The sequence below is a fragment of the Tribolium castaneum genome, chromosome 10, assembly GCF_031307605.1.
Source record: "Tribolium castaneum strain GA2 chromosome 10, icTriCast1.1, whole genome shotgun sequence".
Lineage (NCBI taxonomy): Eukaryota > Metazoa > Arthropoda > Insecta > Coleoptera > Tenebrionidae > Tribolium > Tribolium castaneum.
Window position 1 is genome coordinate 6,728,829 of NC_087403.1, and position 19,148 is coordinate 6,747,976.

Genomic DNA, 19,148 nt, shown 5'->3' on the forward strand with positions numbered 1-19,148 from the left:
GAAATGTGATATTTTAAATGAACGCCTGCAAATAAAAATTTGCATAAAGAAACTGATATAAGTCAAAATCTGATTTGAGCCTGCTTATTTTGCGAGATTTAGTTCAAACAAAGCCAAAAGTTAAAAAACAAAAAAACTAACATAGATATACATAAAATATAAATAAAAATATAAAATAAAAAGTAACTAAAGAAAAAATCATGGAAAAATTTAAATAAATAACGTTATCTGGTAAGAAAAATTAAGATCTATTGATTGCCTGCTGGAAAAAACTGATGAGAAAGTCAATATTTTTTGTTTAGAGCTTGTTTATTTATCTACTTCTCTTTAGTTAAGAAAGATATTGGTAAATTCTTGGAATTAATTTTTCACCGGTAGAATAAAATCATCAAAAACCATTTTATTATGTCGAGTACGATAAAAAATAACCAAATCAAGAAATATACCGTATTATAGCTATGTGTAGAATAAATAAATACCTATAGGTAAAAGAAAATAAGAAAATAGGTTAACGTTCTTCCTACCAAAAAATCCTTATAAGGTACTACAAAAAATGTATTAAAGCAATAAAATTTTATTTATAAACTGTCAAATAGTACAATATTATAAGTTAAACTAAAAAACTGTTTTTCTCAGAATAAAGAGAATTTAATATTCCTTGTTTTTCCTTTGTACTCTGCACTTGAATACCATATCCATAATCCACATATGTAGGTTTTATTTACTTATTTGTTTGTTATCTGCCTATGCGATTTTAGTCAGAGAATTAAAAAAAAAGAAAAAAAAAGATAAATTTTAGCCAAAAAATAATGTTAATTAATTAAATATAAAAAATATATTTTTTTTCTCTAGCTTAAATAATGTTTTGTTTAAAAAAATTGTAAAAAATATCTCCAGTTTAAAAATTATCCTGGAATTTTTAATTCTTATTCCAATAATCTTTTTTTTTAATTATTAACAACAGATTATTGTGTCTATAAGTTAAATTATAGAATTATTTATGTGCAATTCGACGCTCCCGCCCCTATGGATGGTTATGTAGGAAATTTCATTGAGGCTGAGGCTCATTTTGAGAAATCAATAAGAAGGAACATTTATTTTGGCCTATTTAGTCAAGACGCAAACTCTGAAATACATCTGGGGCGACATCTCAGGTCGAGTAGCGTCTAATACCGAAATCAGAAAACTGTAACTACGCTGACACCTAGTGTTCGGTAGTGCCACGCTCCCGTTGACAGTAAACAACGCGTTACTGTAGAAACCTCTAACTTCCTTATCATTTGTAAAATAATGACATAATCACAATGTTAGTATGGTTGTTAGTTTGGTTAGTTTACACAAGCAGTTTACAAAATAATATTTTATAATGGAAGCTTCATATTGTTTGTGTGGTCAGCCTTACGATCCTAATATATTTATGATACAATGTGATGCCTGCAAAGACTGGTTCCACAGCAGGTAAGGCCGCCACTCACCTGTTTGCTGTTTTTGTTTCAGTGGCTAATCTCACCTTACTTTCATTCTTGCAGTTGTTGTAACTTTCAAGAACATTTAGCCATAGAAATCGACAAGTACCACTGTCCCAAGTGCGCTCCAATCTTCGGGCCCTCGATTTGTAAGTGCTCCGGTGGTTGAAACTGAGTCAGAACGGCTGTTCCAGATAAACCGTACCGTAACTGGCATAGACATGACTATTGGGACGAGGACGCCACCACCAAGCCCGTGCAGACGGGCACTGGGGTGTTCATCAGAGAGCTGCTGGCCAGGCATTTCGCAAGCGAAGGCGAGGTTGTCGTGCACATGAGAGGTCAGCAGATTACGGAAACGCTGCTTCAACAGCAAGGTTTCAACAACCCCATTGTGGTCGACGGCAAGGACGGCCTGGACATGACCCTCCCCCCTGACAACTTCAGTCTCTACGACGTGGAGTCGTACGTGGGCGGGGACATGGAAATCGACGTAATCGACGTTACGAGACAATGTAACATCAAGATGAAGCTGCGGGATTACGTCGAATACTACAATAGTCTGAACAGAACGCGCGTCTTCAACGTGGTCAGTTTGGAGTTCTCAAAGACAGCGTAAAGTATCTACGTTTTGAGGCAATACGTTAGTATTCGTGGCATTGTAGCTTAGCGCCTTTGGTGGAAGCCCCCTCAATCGCCCGCAAGCTGGACTGGGCGAACATCGTCTGGCCCCGCGATTTCCCCCTCGAGCGGCCCCAAGTCCAGAAATACTGTCTCATGAGTGTCAAGGACTCCTACACCGATTTTCACATCGACTTCGGGGGCACCAGTGTTTGGTACCACGTCCTAAGGGGCGAGAAAATCTTCTATCTCATAAGACCAACCCCCGCCAATTTAACCCTCTACCAACAGTGGATGACTTCAAGCAACCAGAGCGAAACGTTTTTCGGCGATCAAGTGAGTCGTTCGTCCACAAGACAACGATTTATTGGTTGTTTTAGGTCGATCGGTGCTACAAATGCATTCTGAGGCAAGGACAAACGATGATGATCCCCACAGGGTGGATTCATGCCGTTTTAACACCGATTGATTCACTCGTTTTCGGGGGAAATTTCCTACAAAGCTTGAACATACCCATGCAGCTGGCGTAAGTTACGTAATCCACCAAAACGCCCGGAACTAATTTTTTTCTAGTGTTTATGATATAGAGAAAAAGGTGAAAACGGACGCCAAGTACAGGTACCCGAACTTTGAACTAATCAATTGGTTTGCCGCCTCGCATTTGCTAAAAAAAATCTCGGAACTCAACAGTGAGGACAGGAAATGTCCCAATCATTTACTGGTCGGACTTAAGACCTTGCTAATAACTTTGAAACAGTGGAATTCGGAGAAAGACGTAAGTTGTGACGGAACTTAAGGTAGAACTATACTGTCCAAGCGGGGAAACTCAAAACTCATGAATAAAATGTTTTTTTTTACAACTGGATGTTAAAACATGGCCTCTGGTCTTTTAGTTAAGTTTTAACGGGTTACAGCTTAATAATTTTAATGTTGTGGTAAAATCTAAGGTTCAAATGGCTTGAAAAAAATACAGTATCATAAATAAGTCTTATAGAAGACCCCTAATAAAAATAAGCAAAAAATTACAATTATTTAATAAAAAATAAAATGACCAAAAAATTTAATTTTTTTTTCAATTTATTTTTAAATGACACGGATTTTTTATAGCGAACCCGCTTACAACGAACTAAATTTATTTATTTATTTCGTCTTGTTTCATATGTAAATATATCTGCTAAAAAAACTTGTCTTCATTTACCGCTTAAAGCGAACTCCGGGTATTATGACCTGATTTTGATGCATTTTCGGAGTTCGTTATAACCGGACTACATTGTAAGTCATGTGACCCTAATAAAATTTATCCAAAAATTACATATTTTTTTATAAAAAAAAATAATAAAATGGCCAAAAGATTTTTTATTTTATTTATTTCTTCTATATTTTTTTTCAAATTTATGTATATCTAGCTACGAAAAAAGCCCTCAGAGAGTTACGATATTGTTTTCTGCGATTTGAACTTTTTTTATAGAAAAATTGATCAATCGAGTTTTAAGTACAAAATACAATCTGTGAGGAAATGGTTTAAGTAAACTGTAAAAAAACATTTTGTTTATAACTTTTTATAAAAATTTTATTTCAAGATTTGCGTTCAGACGTATAGTTCAGCCTTAAAGCCAAAAATTCTTTGGTTTCAGTACAACACAAGTGTGAGGGATCAAATCCCGTACACTATAAATCCAGTCCAGTTGTTGAAAGACATGTCGCGCGAAATACGACATGCGGAGCGAATTATTAATCAGCTAAATCCGCCGAAACCGGAACGTGAGTCAAAACGGAAGAGGCGACGACCAATAAACCGGGATTTCGTCGATTATTCCCTCTCGCCTAAATCCTCTGCTCAAGATGTAATGACAATGATTGTAGTGTTGTAATTATTGTTACTAATTTCGCTTCCAGTTTATATCAGAAACGAAAGATTACGCCCGCCAACCCCCCCTGAAATTATCGCTTCCGAAACCAGTGACTTATCCATACGATCGACCAAATTTTATGGAGCAACGAATTAATGTAGAGGAGCAAAGTTGGCTATCGCCCCAATTTTCGCGTCCCGAACAAACAACAGCCATACATCGGGGCGGTGCCGTCTTAAAATTCAAATTAGGGTAATTGCTACTTTTGTCATAACGTGGTTTTAATTGAGTTGCAGATCTAAGGATATTCTGCCACACAGCCACGCTGACGACATTCCAGAAGAACAGTTTGATTTCAAATCTGTATATGATTTCCATGATGAAAGTGATAGAGATGAAGACTGCTTTAATTTTACAATCGACGAGAATCCGCCGCCAAAAAAAAGTAAAAAGCAAAGTTCGGCCAAATTCAAATTTCCAGGTACGTGCGATCAAAGTAGGCGCACTGTTAAAAAAAACTAAGATGTTCTTGTTCAAAATAAAAAAATCTGAATGATATAAGAGGAGCTAAATGTAGAAATAGCCAATCACAACAGCCCCGGCTTGATACGTAAGCAAACGTGCGTAATTTGTAATTTCTTTGGAAAACAATTACGTGATTTAAAAAAATCTGTTAATATTTTTTAGTTTAGACTGTACAAAATTTTATTGAATGTATTTATTCCGGTTAGGATTTTCTTCTGGTTAAATTAAATAAATAATTTTGGTTCCTTTTTCATGACAATTGCAAAACTAATAAAAAACTTAGCGCCGGCTTACAGAACGTGTTAATCACAACAAAATTTTTAATTCGTGGTAAACGAACACCTGATATGAAACCTTTTTTTTCCAAGGTTAAAAATAGAGAAAGCCTATTTCGTATAAAAATTATATTAGTTAATTTTATTTTGAAAAAAAAGTTAGTTTATGATTTGTTTTTCAATTCATAATTTTCTTTAAGAAACTTTATTACACAAAAAGTTTGAAACTACAATTCATAATGAATTTGGTTGTTTCTAAAATATGTTATTCCCTTCAGCAAATTTCGACGAGAAGGCGAAAAAAGGGAAAGATCCGGTGATAGACATCGACGGTGATTTGCCAAAAAACGGGATCGAATCTCTACTAAAAGCCTCTGCTCTTACAACAACGTACGTATATTTCCCAGACCCTTCAGTCTTGTAATCTTTTAACTAGTGACAACAACGGACGAACTTCGCCTTCTACCCAAGAGGCGATCGCTGGAATGCTCTCAATCAGCCAAACGTACCTACAATCGGGCAAAGCCAACGCCAGATCTGTTCGCAAATACAGCACTAGTCCGCCTTTAGAAGACGGAAACCTCAATAACGTCCACCAGGACGAAGATTACAGTAATTTCCCGTAAACCCTTCCAGCGAATTTAATCGAACCGCCACTTTTTTAGTTTACCCATCCTTGGATAATTCCGACGACGAGGATATCCACATATTCAAACCCCGAGGGCGTTCGAAAATCGACGAGGCCTGGAACCCGAAGGCCAGAGTCGGGCCTTTGCTGCCGAAAATGAACAGACCGGCCCGCGAAGGGACAAAAAAACAGTCAGTTGAGAAGGTGCTAGAAGCCGCTGCTGCGAGAAGGGCCAACGAAACACCCGAAAAAGTAATTGCTGGTTACTGATAAACAATTACTGATTGTTATTACAGGCGCCGAAACGACAATACCGGCGGAAAAAAATCAAGCAAAAACTGGAGATTAAAAGCCCGGCTTCCAACACAGTCGCGGTGGGAAGCAGCTCTTCAGCCTCGACTCCCAAGCCGCGGAAAGGCATGAAGACGGTCAAACAACGGCTGGGGAAGATCTTGAAAATCCACAAAATGATGCATTGATAATAACTCTGTGTTAGTTTGATTTGGTTGATTCTTACGTGTTCAGGAAGGTCCGCAGAGAACTATTATTTATTGTTATCGTTACGTTTCGTTAGGCAAATTTACTCCGTCATAGTTAATTTTTCCTACTGGTCCATAAATTGTGGTTTCGTTTTCAATACTCAGTGCCATGGTGGTACTAGCTGTTCGTCAGTATTTTATTCTTATGGTAAAGTAACATTAATTAGGTCCTATGGTATTGTATTGGTTAGTTTTGTTGGTATTGTATATATCGAGTCTCAGTTAATTTAATTATGTAAAAGTATTGAACGATAATCAGGGAATTTTTATTTGTAATTATTCACGATGTAAATATTGTTGATTTCTGTGATCGTGCAAATCAATTTGCATTTTAACATAGTTTCGAATTGATGCGTCCTTATCCACTCACTTGCGCGGTAAGTGGATAATCACGGATTCATGAATTAATTAAAAATGAATTGTTATTAAGATAATACACACATTTCCACAAAGTTTGTTTTATTACCTATTCTTGCACTTCTAAAGAAAGATATGTAATTTTTTAGCAGTAATAAAAGTGTTTTATGAAAAATGCTTCTTCACTGAACGTGAAACTGAATTTGCGGATTGCATTCTACAACCAAGCTGTTGCTCATTGCGTCGTAACCGGTGCGGTTAAACCGAAACACATACAGAGTAAAGCACATGGGCAACATGACGCCCAGGAACACGTTTTTTAAAATCGCCCGAATGATGGCCTTTTGGATGCCGAGCGGCAAACACGGGCTCACTCTCACAACGTCGTCCGACTGCCCCGGCACTGGGGTAATATTCTCAACTTGTATTACCATGAGACCCATGTATTTCTTCCCCGGGGTGGCACACGAGCCCCCTTTAAGCCAATAAACCTGAAATTTCCCGAATCAAATAAAGCGGCCAGTTTCAAATTCAGTTCACCTCATAGCAACACACTATGAAGCGGTGGAGCAGCTCCAGAGTCAATATTTCGACGGACATCTGCATGGCGATTTTAGGGTCCTGTAGGTTCTTCTTAAACGAGTCAAACCGGTAGTTTTCTATGCTTCTGAAAACTGCAAGTCAGGTGCGCAAACCTGGGGGTAGTACTTACAGGACATAAAAACATTCAATTATCACAAACGTTACAACCATTTTTATTAACAAAAGGATTAGGAAATCTAGGAATTCGGCCACGATTCGTTTCCATAGGGGCGGTATCACAAATTCGTGAATACCTGGCTGGAAAACTGCAACACTGTTGGTGGCAAAGGCACCATGAGTTGTGTAATATCTACCTGGAACGTTCAGATTCCTCCTATTACTGTGTCGGTTTAAATAAGCCACATTCCAAGTACTGTTTTCTGTCTGGTTTTGCAAATTTGTGTAGTAAGGGAAGCTCGCACAGAATCCATGCCATAACCTAGCTTCATCCAGCCACTGTTTCAGCTTGTCCACATACTCCTGGCGGGTCTGGTACTTATTTTTTGCATTGGAATTGTCCATATTGAAAAACATGATGAAAAACTCAAAATTTCACATTTGAATTTATAGGGATCAGACGATTCCCACCACTGGAGCAGAGATAATAGGTGGACGCGAATGACGTGACATTTTCCACTTCGCTAAGTGTATTCTTAATTTTTTGGATTTGAAATTACGGAATAACCATAATTTTATAAATCTGGGCTAGAATTTGCTTAAATCTCTTGCCGTTTAAGTAAAAAAAGATTACGCAAGTTTCGAATTTGATAGTTCGGTAAATAGAAAGTATACTTCGATAGATAAAGATGGAGATAGGTTTCCCCATTGTTCCATTGCGTAGTTTGTCTCTTTCTATCGCTGTATATCAATAAAATAATAAACAATAATAAATGGTTTTTTATTTATTTTTAAGATTTAAGGATTACAAAATCAATAAAAAAATTGTTTATTTATGTATTTTGTAAATTTAAGTGATTTTCTTGGATTTGTTAATTTTATAATTGTCAAATAAACCAATACAGAGTATAAAAAAACGATATTCGATATCTCAAAACCTCGCTATTTGTAGCATCAGGTACTGCGACGTAAGAGGTTCAACCGTATTTCTTTGACAAATTTTAAACCAATCAAATCATTTCTATTTCTGCGATTCCTCCAATCAGATTCAAATTACGCAATAATTTGCGCATGTGCACGTGGTAGGTTTCGTTTTGAAAACTGGTGGTTGGTACGATGACGAAAGCATCGTTATCTCAACGAAGTCATTTGAATGGAATTGGCAATTTTTTCCGCAACTATGCGTTATGGGGAGGGGCAGGTGTAAAAAAATAAATAAATTGTTGGGCCTGTATTTTTATATTTAAGGTATATATGGTTAAGGAACCACCTAAGGAGGTGCGGTACTTTCGACTTTACCCATTTAATTTTTTCGTCTTCTTGGAATACCTATTAACCGTTGCCATTTTGCGCCGATTAAATATTTTTCATACCTTCTTTATCAATTAAGCGTTATCCAATATGCGTTCCATTTTTTATTTGATTACCGTCGCATCAACACCTGTAAGCCAGCGCAATGGGCAATTCCTGTGTTAAACACTTTGACGATGAGAGGAACAACTTGGAAGTAACTCGTCTTCATCTGTTGATGATTTTACAGTGAGTAGATAAATAAAATGAGAAAAAACGGTTATTAATTTCTTTACAGTGACGAAGGCGCAGCAGAAGTCCTCAGTTTTGCGTTGAGAGATCGCCAAAACTACGACGTTTGTAAAAATGAAGAGGAACTGAGGCAAGCCTGCATTTTGGCTGCGTCTCGAAAATACTATTTTGAGAAGTTCCGCTACGAAGATGTTTACAAGAAAACTGCCCCGTATGTGCTTCTCTTGGAGGAGTTTATGAAAATTCAAGATGCCATTGAGGAGGAGAGGCAAATGGAGGAGGGCCATTTTGACCGCATTGCCAGTCTCCGCCGTCGGAACAAACTTGAATCGGAAGGAAATCAAGGGAGTTCAGTGAGTTTATGATTTTTTGTATTATGTATCCATGTATTAATTACATAATATCTTGTATTACTTATTATTGTATTACTTGTATTACTTATTATCGTATTATGTATAAAAATGTAATTATTTTTGAATAAAGGACATGAGTTTATTTTTGCTGTTTCGATAAATCACCACATTATTCCTGAATTAAAACTCACAGAATTTTTACAGGGTGAGTCATTATTTTAATGAATAAAAGCATTAAAAGCATAAATTTTTTAAATATTCTATACATAAAGATTAAACCATCAAAAAACTATTATCAAATGGTAGTGCCATTTGCTCTTTTTAAATAATTTTGATCTTCGACAATCTTTTTATTTTTCCAGATTTTTTAGTTTTTATTATACCGTTCACATAAAACTTTTATATTATTTACACCCTTTATCTCTATGGCCAGCTTCTATCAAAGATTAAGGGCCGGTCTATAAAAACTTCATTAAATTTATTAAATTATTTATTAAAAGTTAACAACGCAAATAGTCCAATTAAATTGGTTCAATTTGGTCACGTGATCAGTTATTCATACATTTTGGTTGTGAATTACATTAATTCTATGCTATAAACCAGTCCAAAGTATATTTTTACCAGATGTATATAAAATTATCGAATTCTATTTACAATTATACCTATGTAAGTCGAAATATCTGTGGCCACTAAAAATTCGGGACATCGAGGTTTCGAGATATACTCAATATATACTCCTATATTGCTTTATTTGCCAATTATAAAATATACAAAGTACGTTTATTTATGTATTTTGTGAGAGAATACTCAAAAACTTATAATTTTGCCGAATTTTAACATAAATCTCGTAAAAAATAAACAACAAATAAAAAATATTCAAACTATTATCGCCACATTTCCGCCATAAATTAAATATTTTCGTTTAATTTTTTTTTATAATTTAAAAAGCAAGTCATCTAAGGATTCAACGATAAAGTTTTGAGTTATGTTTTACAAAGGTAAACGTAAAGACGTTCATCTCTTTTTCTCTCAAAACAAAAGGTATTTTCCCTTTATTAAAATGTGCTCTTACGTTTACAATTTGACGCCTTAACGTACTTTTTTTTACCTCTTGCCGCATTATTTTCTTATTTCTCTCTGTTTTCTGCTCCGCTTTACGTTTATACGTCTATGTGTTCTCCCAATTTCTTATTTTTGTTTACGTGTTGTTTCACTTACCTTTTCTACACTTTTTTTCATAGAAAAATTGTTACACCTGATCCGGGTTCGAACACCCGACACCCCGGTCCTAAGTGGCGCTTATACCACTAGGCCACCAGGCCCCAGGTACTGACCGTCTTTTGCAGATATTTTAACACAAACTTTTTAAACAAATCTACATTACAAATTATATAGAATGGTTCACAATTAATAGTGAGCTTAAATTTTATTTTTAAAGCAACCAACATTACATTTCATAGACTACGGTTTCTCGCTTATGCTCCCTCCACAAGTTTCTTCCTCCACGGTTCGAATCATTTATTTCCACTGTAGGTATATGCTTTTTAAATCTGAAAAAATGAGTTTTTTCACAGAATTTTTACAGGGTGAGTCATAATTTTAATGAATAAAAGCATTAAAAGCATAATTTTTTTTTAATATTTTATACATAAAAATTAAACCATCAAAAAACTATTATCAAATGGTAGTGCCATTTGCTCTTTTTAAATAATTTTGATCTTTGACAATCTTTTTATTTTTTGAGATTTTTTTATTTTTATAATACCGTTTACAAAAACTTTTATTCACACCCTTTATCTCTATGTCTTTATGTCCAGCTTCTATCAAAGATTAAGGGCCGGTCTATAAAAATTTTATTAAATTTATTAAATTATTTATTAAAAGTTAACAACGCAAATAGTCCAATTAAATTGGTTCAATTTGGTCACGTGACCAGTTATTCATACATTTTGATTGTGGATTAAATTAATTCTATTCTATAAACCAGTCCTAAATATATTTTTACCAGATGTATATAAAAATGTCGAATTCTATTTACAATTATACCTATATAAGTCGAAATATCTGTGGTCACTAAAAATGCGGGACATCGAGGTTTCGAGATATACTCAATATATACTCCTATATTGCTCTATTTGCCAATTATGAAATAAACAAAATACGTTTATTTATGTATTTTGTGACAGAATACTCAAAAACTTAAAATTTTTAACATAAATCTCGTAAAAAATAAATCGACACATTTCCGCCATAAATCAAATATTTTCGTTTATTTTTTTTTAAATTTGAGAAGTAAGTCATCTAAGGATTCAACGATAAAGTGTGGAGTTATGTTTCACCTTTACGTTCATCTTTTTTTCTCTCAAAACAAAAGGTATTTTCTTTTTATTGGGATGTGCTCTTACGTTTACAATTTGGCGCCTTTACGTACTTTTACCTCTTGCCGCATTATTTTCTTATTTCTCTTTGTTTTATGCTCCGCTTTACGTTTATACGTCTATGTGTTCTCTCAATCCCTTATTTTTGTTTACGTGTTGTTTCACCTACCTTTTTTTTTCACTTTTTTTCATAGAAAAATTGTTACACTCGACCCCCCGGTCGTAAATGGCGCTTATACCACTAGGCCACCAGGCCTAGGTACTGACCGTCTTTTGCAGATATTTTAACACAAACTTTTTAAACAAATCAACATTACATACTATACAGAATGGTTCACAAGTAATAATGAGCCTGAAATTTTTTTTAAAGCAACCAACATTACATTTCATAGACCACGGTTTCTGGCTTATGCTCCCTCCACAAGTTTCTTCCTCTACGGTTCGAATCTTCGATTTCCACTGTCGGTATATGCTTTTAGGTCGGAAAAATAGAGCTTTTTCATAATGAAAAATTTTATTTATTTAAAAAACATGGAAAATAAAGCTTTTTGCCAGAAATATCATTGCTCATCTGGATTGGTTCAGAGATATAACGCAAAGTTTAGAAAAGTGCAGAAGCGACGTCGCCGTCGCTTCGAAGAACTATGACGATTGTAGAGGACGCAAATAGTAAAACAATAAAGTACGACAAAGAAAAAAATCCTCTAAATTCAGATCCTTCAGGGATTCAGATAAATCCCTGATTTATGAAAAATCTACATTTACTAAAAATTTATTTGCAAATGAGGAGAAAGTAGATATAATTAAATAGATTAAATTAAAATTTTTAAATATGTAATTGACTTTCCCCAAAAGTAAAAATAATCAGTCAAATAATAAACAGAAAATTATACTTGTAACTCGATCCAAAACTAAGAAATAGTTTGATTTGATGCATTTGTCCTTCTTCAACGCATTTAATGAAAGAGCTAGCCGATGTGTTGTGTGGAAAGTTGTGCGGTAGAATCCCAGATATTGAAGCCATGACTAATACCCTCAAAGGATTCTTTCTTCCTAATCGCGCGAATTTTTCAATCCACCCTCGCAATCCAAAATTAATATTTCTACTTTCAATCGGCGATTATGAAAAAACTAAACATGCTGTAATAGCGCAAAGTATCAAATTTTCCCGACAAATCTTGTAACAATATTTTTTTGATTATAGGGGTAAAATTAAGAGTGATCTTTAACAAACCCCACCATACGGGGTTGGGTGCAATAATTTGACGTGGTTCCTAATCAAAAAATTCTTTATTACTCGTCTTCGGCGAAAAATGCATAATCGCTGGCATTTTGTCAGATTAAATATTTTTCATAACTTCTTTATCAATTAAAACGTTATGCAACAAATAGAGTATCATTTTTTATTCGATTATTGACCTACACACACGTCCAAGTCTGCGAAATGGGTAATTTTTGTGGCAAGCAATTTGAAGAAGATGTGGAGGTTGAGTACGACACCGAACACATTCGTCTTCATCTGTTGATGGTTTTGCGGTAAGTAAACAAAATGGGAAAGAACGGTTATTAATTTTTTACAGTGAGGAAGGCCCAGCTGAACTTCTCAATTACGCTACTAAAGACGACCAGAATTACGAAATTTGCAAAAATGACGAAGTTCTCAGGAAGGCGTGCATGCTGGCCGCCTCTAGAAGATACTATTTTGAGAAGTTTCGATACGAAGAGGTTTGCAACAAGACTGCCCCTTATGTGCGTCTCTTGGAGGATTTCATTCAGCTCCAAAATTCCATTGACGAGCAGAAACGAGTGGAGGAGGATCGTTTTGACTGCGGCTCCAGCGTCCGCCGTCTTATCCAACAGCAGTCGGAGAGAAAGCGAGGGAGGGCCATGAGTTTTTGATTTATAATATAATATTTATAATATTTAATATACGTATTTATTACAATGTTTATAAAAAATATGTTTATCTCTATTTTCTATAAAGGGAACTGATTCATTATCGGTCTTTTTATAAATCAACCCTCACCCCAGTTGCTTGGCGCTTTCCCCATTGATAAAACTTACAAAAATCATAACAATAATCAGGAATTTTTACAGATTGAGTCATTTTTTTAAATTATAGAGGCTTCCAAGTGATTACCTCCAGAGGTATTTGAAATCGATAAGAATTTATATCGAACTATTTAAAGACTTTCCGAGCTCTGACCTTGAACTAAGTCAGGGTTTGCCGGGTGCGAAATAAATTTCCTAATAATTTTTCCCAAATCTCTCTGGTCATTTCATCTAGCTTACACTAAAAAAGTAGCGAGTGATAAAGCACAGTGGCTCATTTTCATTGTGTTTGCCTCATTTTCTCCCTAAAATCAGTTTTTTTCTTCAATTTCTTCATAAAAAAACATTTTTTTAATTTTAGCGCAACATTAACGAATGAATCATAGTGCTGTCCGGTGCCGATCCAAGCCGATCTAGTAGTCGGTGTTTTTCTTCGGGTGCCCGGAAAACACACCAAGCGTCCCGGAACCGACAATATCCCAAAATAATCCGGGAAATTCGCCTGCGCAAGATCATTTTTGAGATGTGTAATTTTTATCTTAAAAAAAATGCAAAACGCTTGTCTAGCTCAAACTCCGGTTTCCACTATCTGGCAATTATAAAAAATATACGATTTTTTTTACTTTTTCCCCAAAAGTCTCGTGTCCATATCAAACGCATTAACATTTTGAAAGTGTTTTGACAATTTTAAGTGGCAATTATTACGATTATCGATATATAAATTATAAAAGTTCGCCGGACCAAATCAATAAAGCAAAATATTTTTCGTCAAAAAAAATTTTGGGCCTAGCGTAGCTAATTTGTTTATTACGAATTTTCCGGGAACACGTAATTGTTGCCATTTTGTTCAGATTAAATATTTTTCATTGCTTCTTTATCAATTAAGGCGTTTTACCAGGAGTATGAGTTACATTTCTTATATGCGCATTGTTGGTGCAAATAAAAGCACGCAAAATGGGATGTGTCTGTGCCAAATATTTTGAAGACGATGAGGACCACGTTAAAATAATGCGTTTTCATCTGTTGGTGATTTTGCGGTCAGTAAATAAAATGCCAAAAATTTACTCCTTTTTTTATTTCATTGTTTCTTATTTTTTACAGTCAGCAAGGCACAGATGAGCTCCTCAATTTCGCTGCAAGGGACCGTATGAACTACGAAATTTGCAAAAATAACGACGAACTGAGGCAAGGTTGCATCGTCGCTGCTACGAGACGATTCTACAATGAGAAATTTCTCCACGAAGATGTTTATAACAGAACTGCCGATTACATGCTCCTTTTGGATGACTTTATTAACATTCAAAACGGCATCGACGAGCAGAGACAGCTGGAGGAGGCTCGTTCTGAACCAAACCACAGTGTCCGCCGTCGTAACAGACTCGAAGCGGAGAGAAATCTCGGGAAGGCATTGAGTTGTTAATTTTTTAAATTTTTGTATTCGTTACAAAATGTCAAAAATGTGTTCACTTTTGAATAAAAAAAATTAAATTTATTTCTGTTCTTTCACTCCCACAAAAATTCCCCCTGCATTAATAGAAAATACCGCCTGTAATTTATATAGGGTGAGTCATTATTTTGAAATAATAACCTATACCATATGAAAGCAACCAGAGCTGATATCGTATGAGCGCTTGTGTAAAATCATCCAGCCGTTCGTTTACAAGTTTATTTCAAAAAAATCAAATATCTTTAAAAGCCTATTGGTGGATAAAATTTTTTTCAAAAAAATTGAATACTACATAATGGGACCTAATAAAGTTTTTTTGCATTTCTCTATCTAAGTAATCATTAATCATACAGGGCGCTCAAAAACTGGCGCACCAGCTCAGTGGTACATTGTTGAGAAACATAATTTAAAAAATCTTTAAAGAAGTCTTAAAGTCACAGTTATTTTTAAAAATATCGAGCTATTGGTATAAAAAAATCATCAAAAAAATTAATTTCCTAGAAAGCTGTAGCTTTGATTTTAAATGAAATAAACAAAAATACATTTGTAATCAATGATTAACAAAAAAAATCGTCTCTTTGGTATATTTTTTAGTATGGTTAAAAAAATAAATTCGGCGCCATCTGTCGGCTTAGAAACACATTTGAAAAAATAGTGTTTTCCTGGATCATCTGTTCCATCATTTTTATTCTTTACAATCGAGATTGTTTATTATTGTTTCGTGATGTCGTAAACCTCTACGCCACTGCACTGAATACGAAATTAGGTCTCAATTGACTTCCCGATTCGAGTTAAAGAGGCTAAAGATCAACGAACAACGTATCAATCGATTTTCACCGCCCGGAAAAAAAGACGATATTTTCAAAAACGTTTTATTGGAGACATGTCGGTTTCAGTCCTGTTTATAAATAAACTACTGGCTAAACAAGAACACTTTTCTATGTACCTATCGTAAAGTATAACCATAATACATATACCTACTTACACGTAAGCCTAATCTAAAAAACTATCGGCTATTCTTTGGATACATCGAAACTTGTAAATGCTGTACAAACGGTAATCTCAATGCTCGCAGTATTAATATTGAGACGAGGGCGAGTGTTGGTGGTGATGGTACGAATTGGTCGGGTTTCCTGTGGTGGTGAGGAGCTGGTTTGCCGAAGGGGGCGGTCTCCCCTCCGCGGACCCGGCGTTCCTGCTCACATAACTCGCCACGCTTCCGGCCTTATTCTGGAAACCCGAAGTGTTGGAATGATACGTGTTGTTCCTCGGAGCTGGTCCATGATAGGACCCGTAGCTCGAGTCGTCCGACTGGGCCGACTGTCCCCTACGCTGCAAACTCATAATCCCGTACATCGACTCCGGCCTGTTTATCTTCGAGTTCTTTTTGCTCTCTTCACTATTCGGCGCGCTATTTTTACTGGGATAGGCGCTTTTCTCGGTTTCGGGCCGCGAGAGGCTCCCCGGCGGGTTTCCCCTCACCCCATACACGCTTTCGGAGCGCTGTTGGAGCTGATTTTGCAAGTTCTGGTTATGAACGTGCGTTTGTTGGTTCAGTTTTATCGAATGTAGCGACTGCGTGGGGACCAGGGGACCGGGCTTCGGGAGGATGTCCCGAGGGCCGCCGCTGTTTTTCGTGTAAACCGACTGCGAGCGGTTTAAATTGGCTCTAGTGAGTGGAGGCGATTTACAATACAGCGACCTTGTCCCTCCGTAGAGAGACTCAACCCGTTCTAATTTTGTGGCAGGTGTTGAATATAGACTGGCCGATGTCAAACTCGGACAATAACCGGTGGGGCCGTTCGGAGCGCCGGCTCTGTAGGAGTTGTAAGTCGATTCCTGGTATTTTGGGGCATTGGGTTTGTCGAGGTCGTCGTAAGTGTCCTCATCCGACTGGATGCTGGACGAGTCGCCGTCACTCGAGCTGTTTTGGCGTTTCGAGCGCTTCGAGTTGAAAATGTACTCGTGGATTAACCCAGCTGCCACGCCGCCAATTATGGGCCCCAGCCAATAAACCCAGTGGTTGTCCCATTTTTTCAAAACAAAGGACGGCCCCAGCGAACGCGCTGGGTTCAAGTGCGGCATCTAAATTCAAAAAATGATTAATGAATCCCTTTGATCCGTTATTATTGTATTTACCGGCGAAACGAACGAGCAAGCGGAGTACGTGGCTCCGATCGTAATCGCCGACATGCCCATCCACCTCCTTTGGGCGTCCATTGAGACGAAATAGGCCAAAACCACCACGAAAGTCAGAATAAACTCGTTCCCGAACCTCTCCCAAGGCCCATCTTTTATCGGCAGGGACATCGGGAGATCCTCCTGAGTTCGCGGAATGGATACGCTGAAATGAAAAATTATTTTGTTGGGTTTTTAATAATCGGCGGCGGAAAAATTCAATATCTCGGCTCATTTCGCGGGATTTGGCCCAGCTCAAGGCAATCTCACACTTATCGGTGTTTTCATCCGAGGAACACAAAAAGTGGCCCATGTGTCTAGCATATGTTCGATAAAAAATCGGCTCAAGTATAATTATGGTTTATTTTTGTGCATTAACAAGTGTTCGGAGATGTCAACCCTCGAATAAAGCATCGGCATCCCTGGCGTGGAGATAAAAATGGAAAGGAAATACCCAGTAATGGTGAAAAAATGCCAGGTGGTTGGGGCCCGAGGGACACGTGCTGCAAGCTGAAGAACCTCATCTCTGAACAAAGACGGCTTGTACAACAGGAAGAGAGACAACAATGCTGCGAGCTTTCGAACATCGGACTTTTGAGAAGTTCGAAATAAACGCAAAGGAAGCAGCTTGACAACTGTCTAATTTAATAAATAAAGATTGTTCGCCGGATAGATACGGCTTATTGAACACCCGATCCCCTAAAAAACACAGCAACAATGCGCAAATCCCACGAGAGTGCAGAACAAGTGCAGACTTATTTATAATATACGATTGGGGTTAACGAACAATAATCACGCCGTTGTATGCGAATTAAAGTATATTGTCACACTTCAACTAACCAAATGCGGTTTCAGGAAGGGTCACATTGAACCTCCGTAATTGTTGCCGCATGTTAGTCTGTGATCCCCTTCAATGAGAAATCCATTCGTTCAGAGCGGCCAGTGTAACATTAGGCCGTTTACCTGAACTTACAATAATTTACCTGAGATCAGGTCAAAATTTAAGGCAGCTGCTCACGAATTACATTCCAGCCTTGAGCCTTGTTGTCAAACCGGCGAATCAAATTTGAAACTTTGTTACGAAATTTTAGGATCAATCATGAGCTATTTGTGGGTGCGCTAACGCCGGAGAAAGAATGCTAAGGCAACAGCTGAAAAAGGCAGGTGATACTCGACCGTCTTGACAGATGGTTGGGTCGGTATTCAGACGTGGACCTTCAAGCTATACAATCCGCTATCTTTCCGAAGATAATTTCGGTCGAAAGGGACAAAAATTATAATTACGGGAATTTGTCTTATGCCTTTGGCAATTTCTGGGCAAAACTCACCCGTAGAGGAAAGCGGCGCCGGCGATCGCACCCCCGCATTGTGCGACAATGAACATTGTCGTCCGCAGAAGCGAAATATTCTTCGTAATGCCCATGGCCAGACTCACGGCCGGGTTTATGTGCGCCCCTGAAACGGTTTATTTACTTTAATTACGCTCAATTCTTGAACGAATTGCATTTAATTGACGGGACGTTTTTAATTGGCGTATTCATTTGTTCACTGACCAGAGATGTGTCCGAAGCACTGTGTTAACGATATCATTGCAAAGCCAGCTGCCAGTGCTGTTGAAAGAACTCCCAAAGAGGTAGTTGCCGAACCTCCGTCAAAAGCACCTGCCTTTGCACCGCACACCACAAACACGTAAACAAAAGACGCTATGCACTCGGAGATGACCGATCTCCAAAATTCCAAAGTGCGGACCTCGACTTTAATTGACAATTTTGAAGTAAACTGCGAGTTCGGCTTATCATTTCTTAAAGCTTCCAACTTTTCGAAAAGTGTCACTATGTGGTAGTCTATGCTCGGCTCACTAGATAAATTAACGCGTTCCTCTGCCATACTCGAAATATTGCACTAAGTGTTCATTTTTGGAAAAAGGGACGAGGTTTAATTTAAAGAACGGTGCCGATGGACCGACGGGACATTTCCGAAGAAACCTCTCTTCGCACATTGCATTCGACCGACCACATGGTGAATTCCCCCTCCCAGGATCATCACCAATTACAAGCGGATCCGCCATCCCTTCCCCACGCGGGACACCATTTTTCGGTCCGGACAGCGGACTGCAGACGCACTTCATTTTATCGTATTATCACTGTTATCATACACCATTTGAAACTCTAGATGTGCACAAATGCACATCAAGCATGCCACTAACGCAAAAATTGCATAAATGCAACTGCTTTTTTA

The 19,148-nt window shown here is 37.2% G+C and overlaps 5 protein-coding genes across 5 annotated transcripts; 3 read left to right on the forward strand and 2 right to left on the reverse strand.

Annotated features, from left to right (window-relative positions):
* The first annotated feature begins 1,274 nt into the window (after positions 1-1,274).
* LOC657601 (lysine-specific demethylase 7B) lies at positions 1,275-6,356 on the forward strand. Its single transcript, XM_964052.4, has 13 exons — positions 1,275-1,458; positions 1,530-1,615; positions 1,661-2,081; positions 2,132-2,423; positions 2,468-2,613; positions 2,661-2,862; positions 3,722-3,931; positions 3,984-4,189; positions 4,234-4,418; positions 5,016-5,127; positions 5,174-5,349; positions 5,403-5,617; positions 5,662-6,356. The coding sequence occupies exons 1-13, from the start codon at positions 1,367-1,369 to the stop codon at positions 5,842-5,844; spliced, it is 2,526 nt and encodes an 841-aa protein (XP_969145.1). The 5' UTR covers positions 1,275-1,366; the 3' UTR covers positions 5,845-6,356.
* On the reverse strand, positions 6,347-7,590 carry LOC657524 (uncharacterized protein). Its single transcript, XM_008201137.3, has 4 exons — positions 7,158-7,590; positions 6,974-7,109; positions 6,802-6,928; positions 6,347-6,752 (listed from the first exon to the last, which is right to left on the reverse strand). The coding sequence occupies exons 1-4, from the start codon at positions 7,375-7,377 to the stop codon at positions 6,444-6,446; spliced, it is 792 nt and encodes a 263-aa protein (XP_008199359.1). The 5' UTR covers positions 7,378-7,590; the 3' UTR covers positions 6,347-6,443.
* Positions 7,591-8,185: 595 nt separating this feature from the next.
* On the forward strand, positions 8,186-8,997 carry LOC103314670 (hypothetical protein). The gene is made up of 2 exons (XM_008201249.3): positions 8,186-8,499; positions 8,549-8,997. Exons 1-2 carry the CDS (start codon positions 8,417-8,419, stop codon positions 8,865-8,867), a joined length of 402 nt encoding a protein of 133 aa, XP_008199471.1. The 5' UTR covers positions 8,186-8,416; the 3' UTR covers positions 8,868-8,997.
* A 3,655-nt stretch (positions 8,998-12,652) lies between these two features.
* LOC107398715 (uncharacterized) lies at positions 12,653-13,188 on the forward strand. Its single transcript, XM_015983868.2, has 2 exons — positions 12,653-12,769; positions 12,814-13,188. Exons 1-2 carry the CDS (start codon positions 12,678-12,680, stop codon positions 13,130-13,132), a joined length of 411 nt encoding a protein of 136 aa, XP_015839354.1. The 5' UTR covers positions 12,653-12,677; the 3' UTR covers positions 13,133-13,188.
* A 2,402-nt stretch (positions 13,189-15,590) lies between these two features.
* On the reverse strand, positions 15,591-19,135 carry bib (big brain). The gene is made up of 4 exons (XM_963689.4): positions 18,464-19,135; positions 18,239-18,365; positions 16,872-17,076; positions 15,591-16,817 (listed from the first exon to the last, which is right to left on the reverse strand). The coding sequence occupies exons 1-4, from the start codon at positions 18,795-18,797 to the stop codon at positions 15,810-15,812; spliced, it is 1,674 nt and encodes a 557-aa protein (XP_968782.1). The 5' UTR covers positions 18,798-19,135; the 3' UTR covers positions 15,591-15,809.
* Between the last annotated feature and the right edge of the window lie 13 nt (positions 19,136-19,148).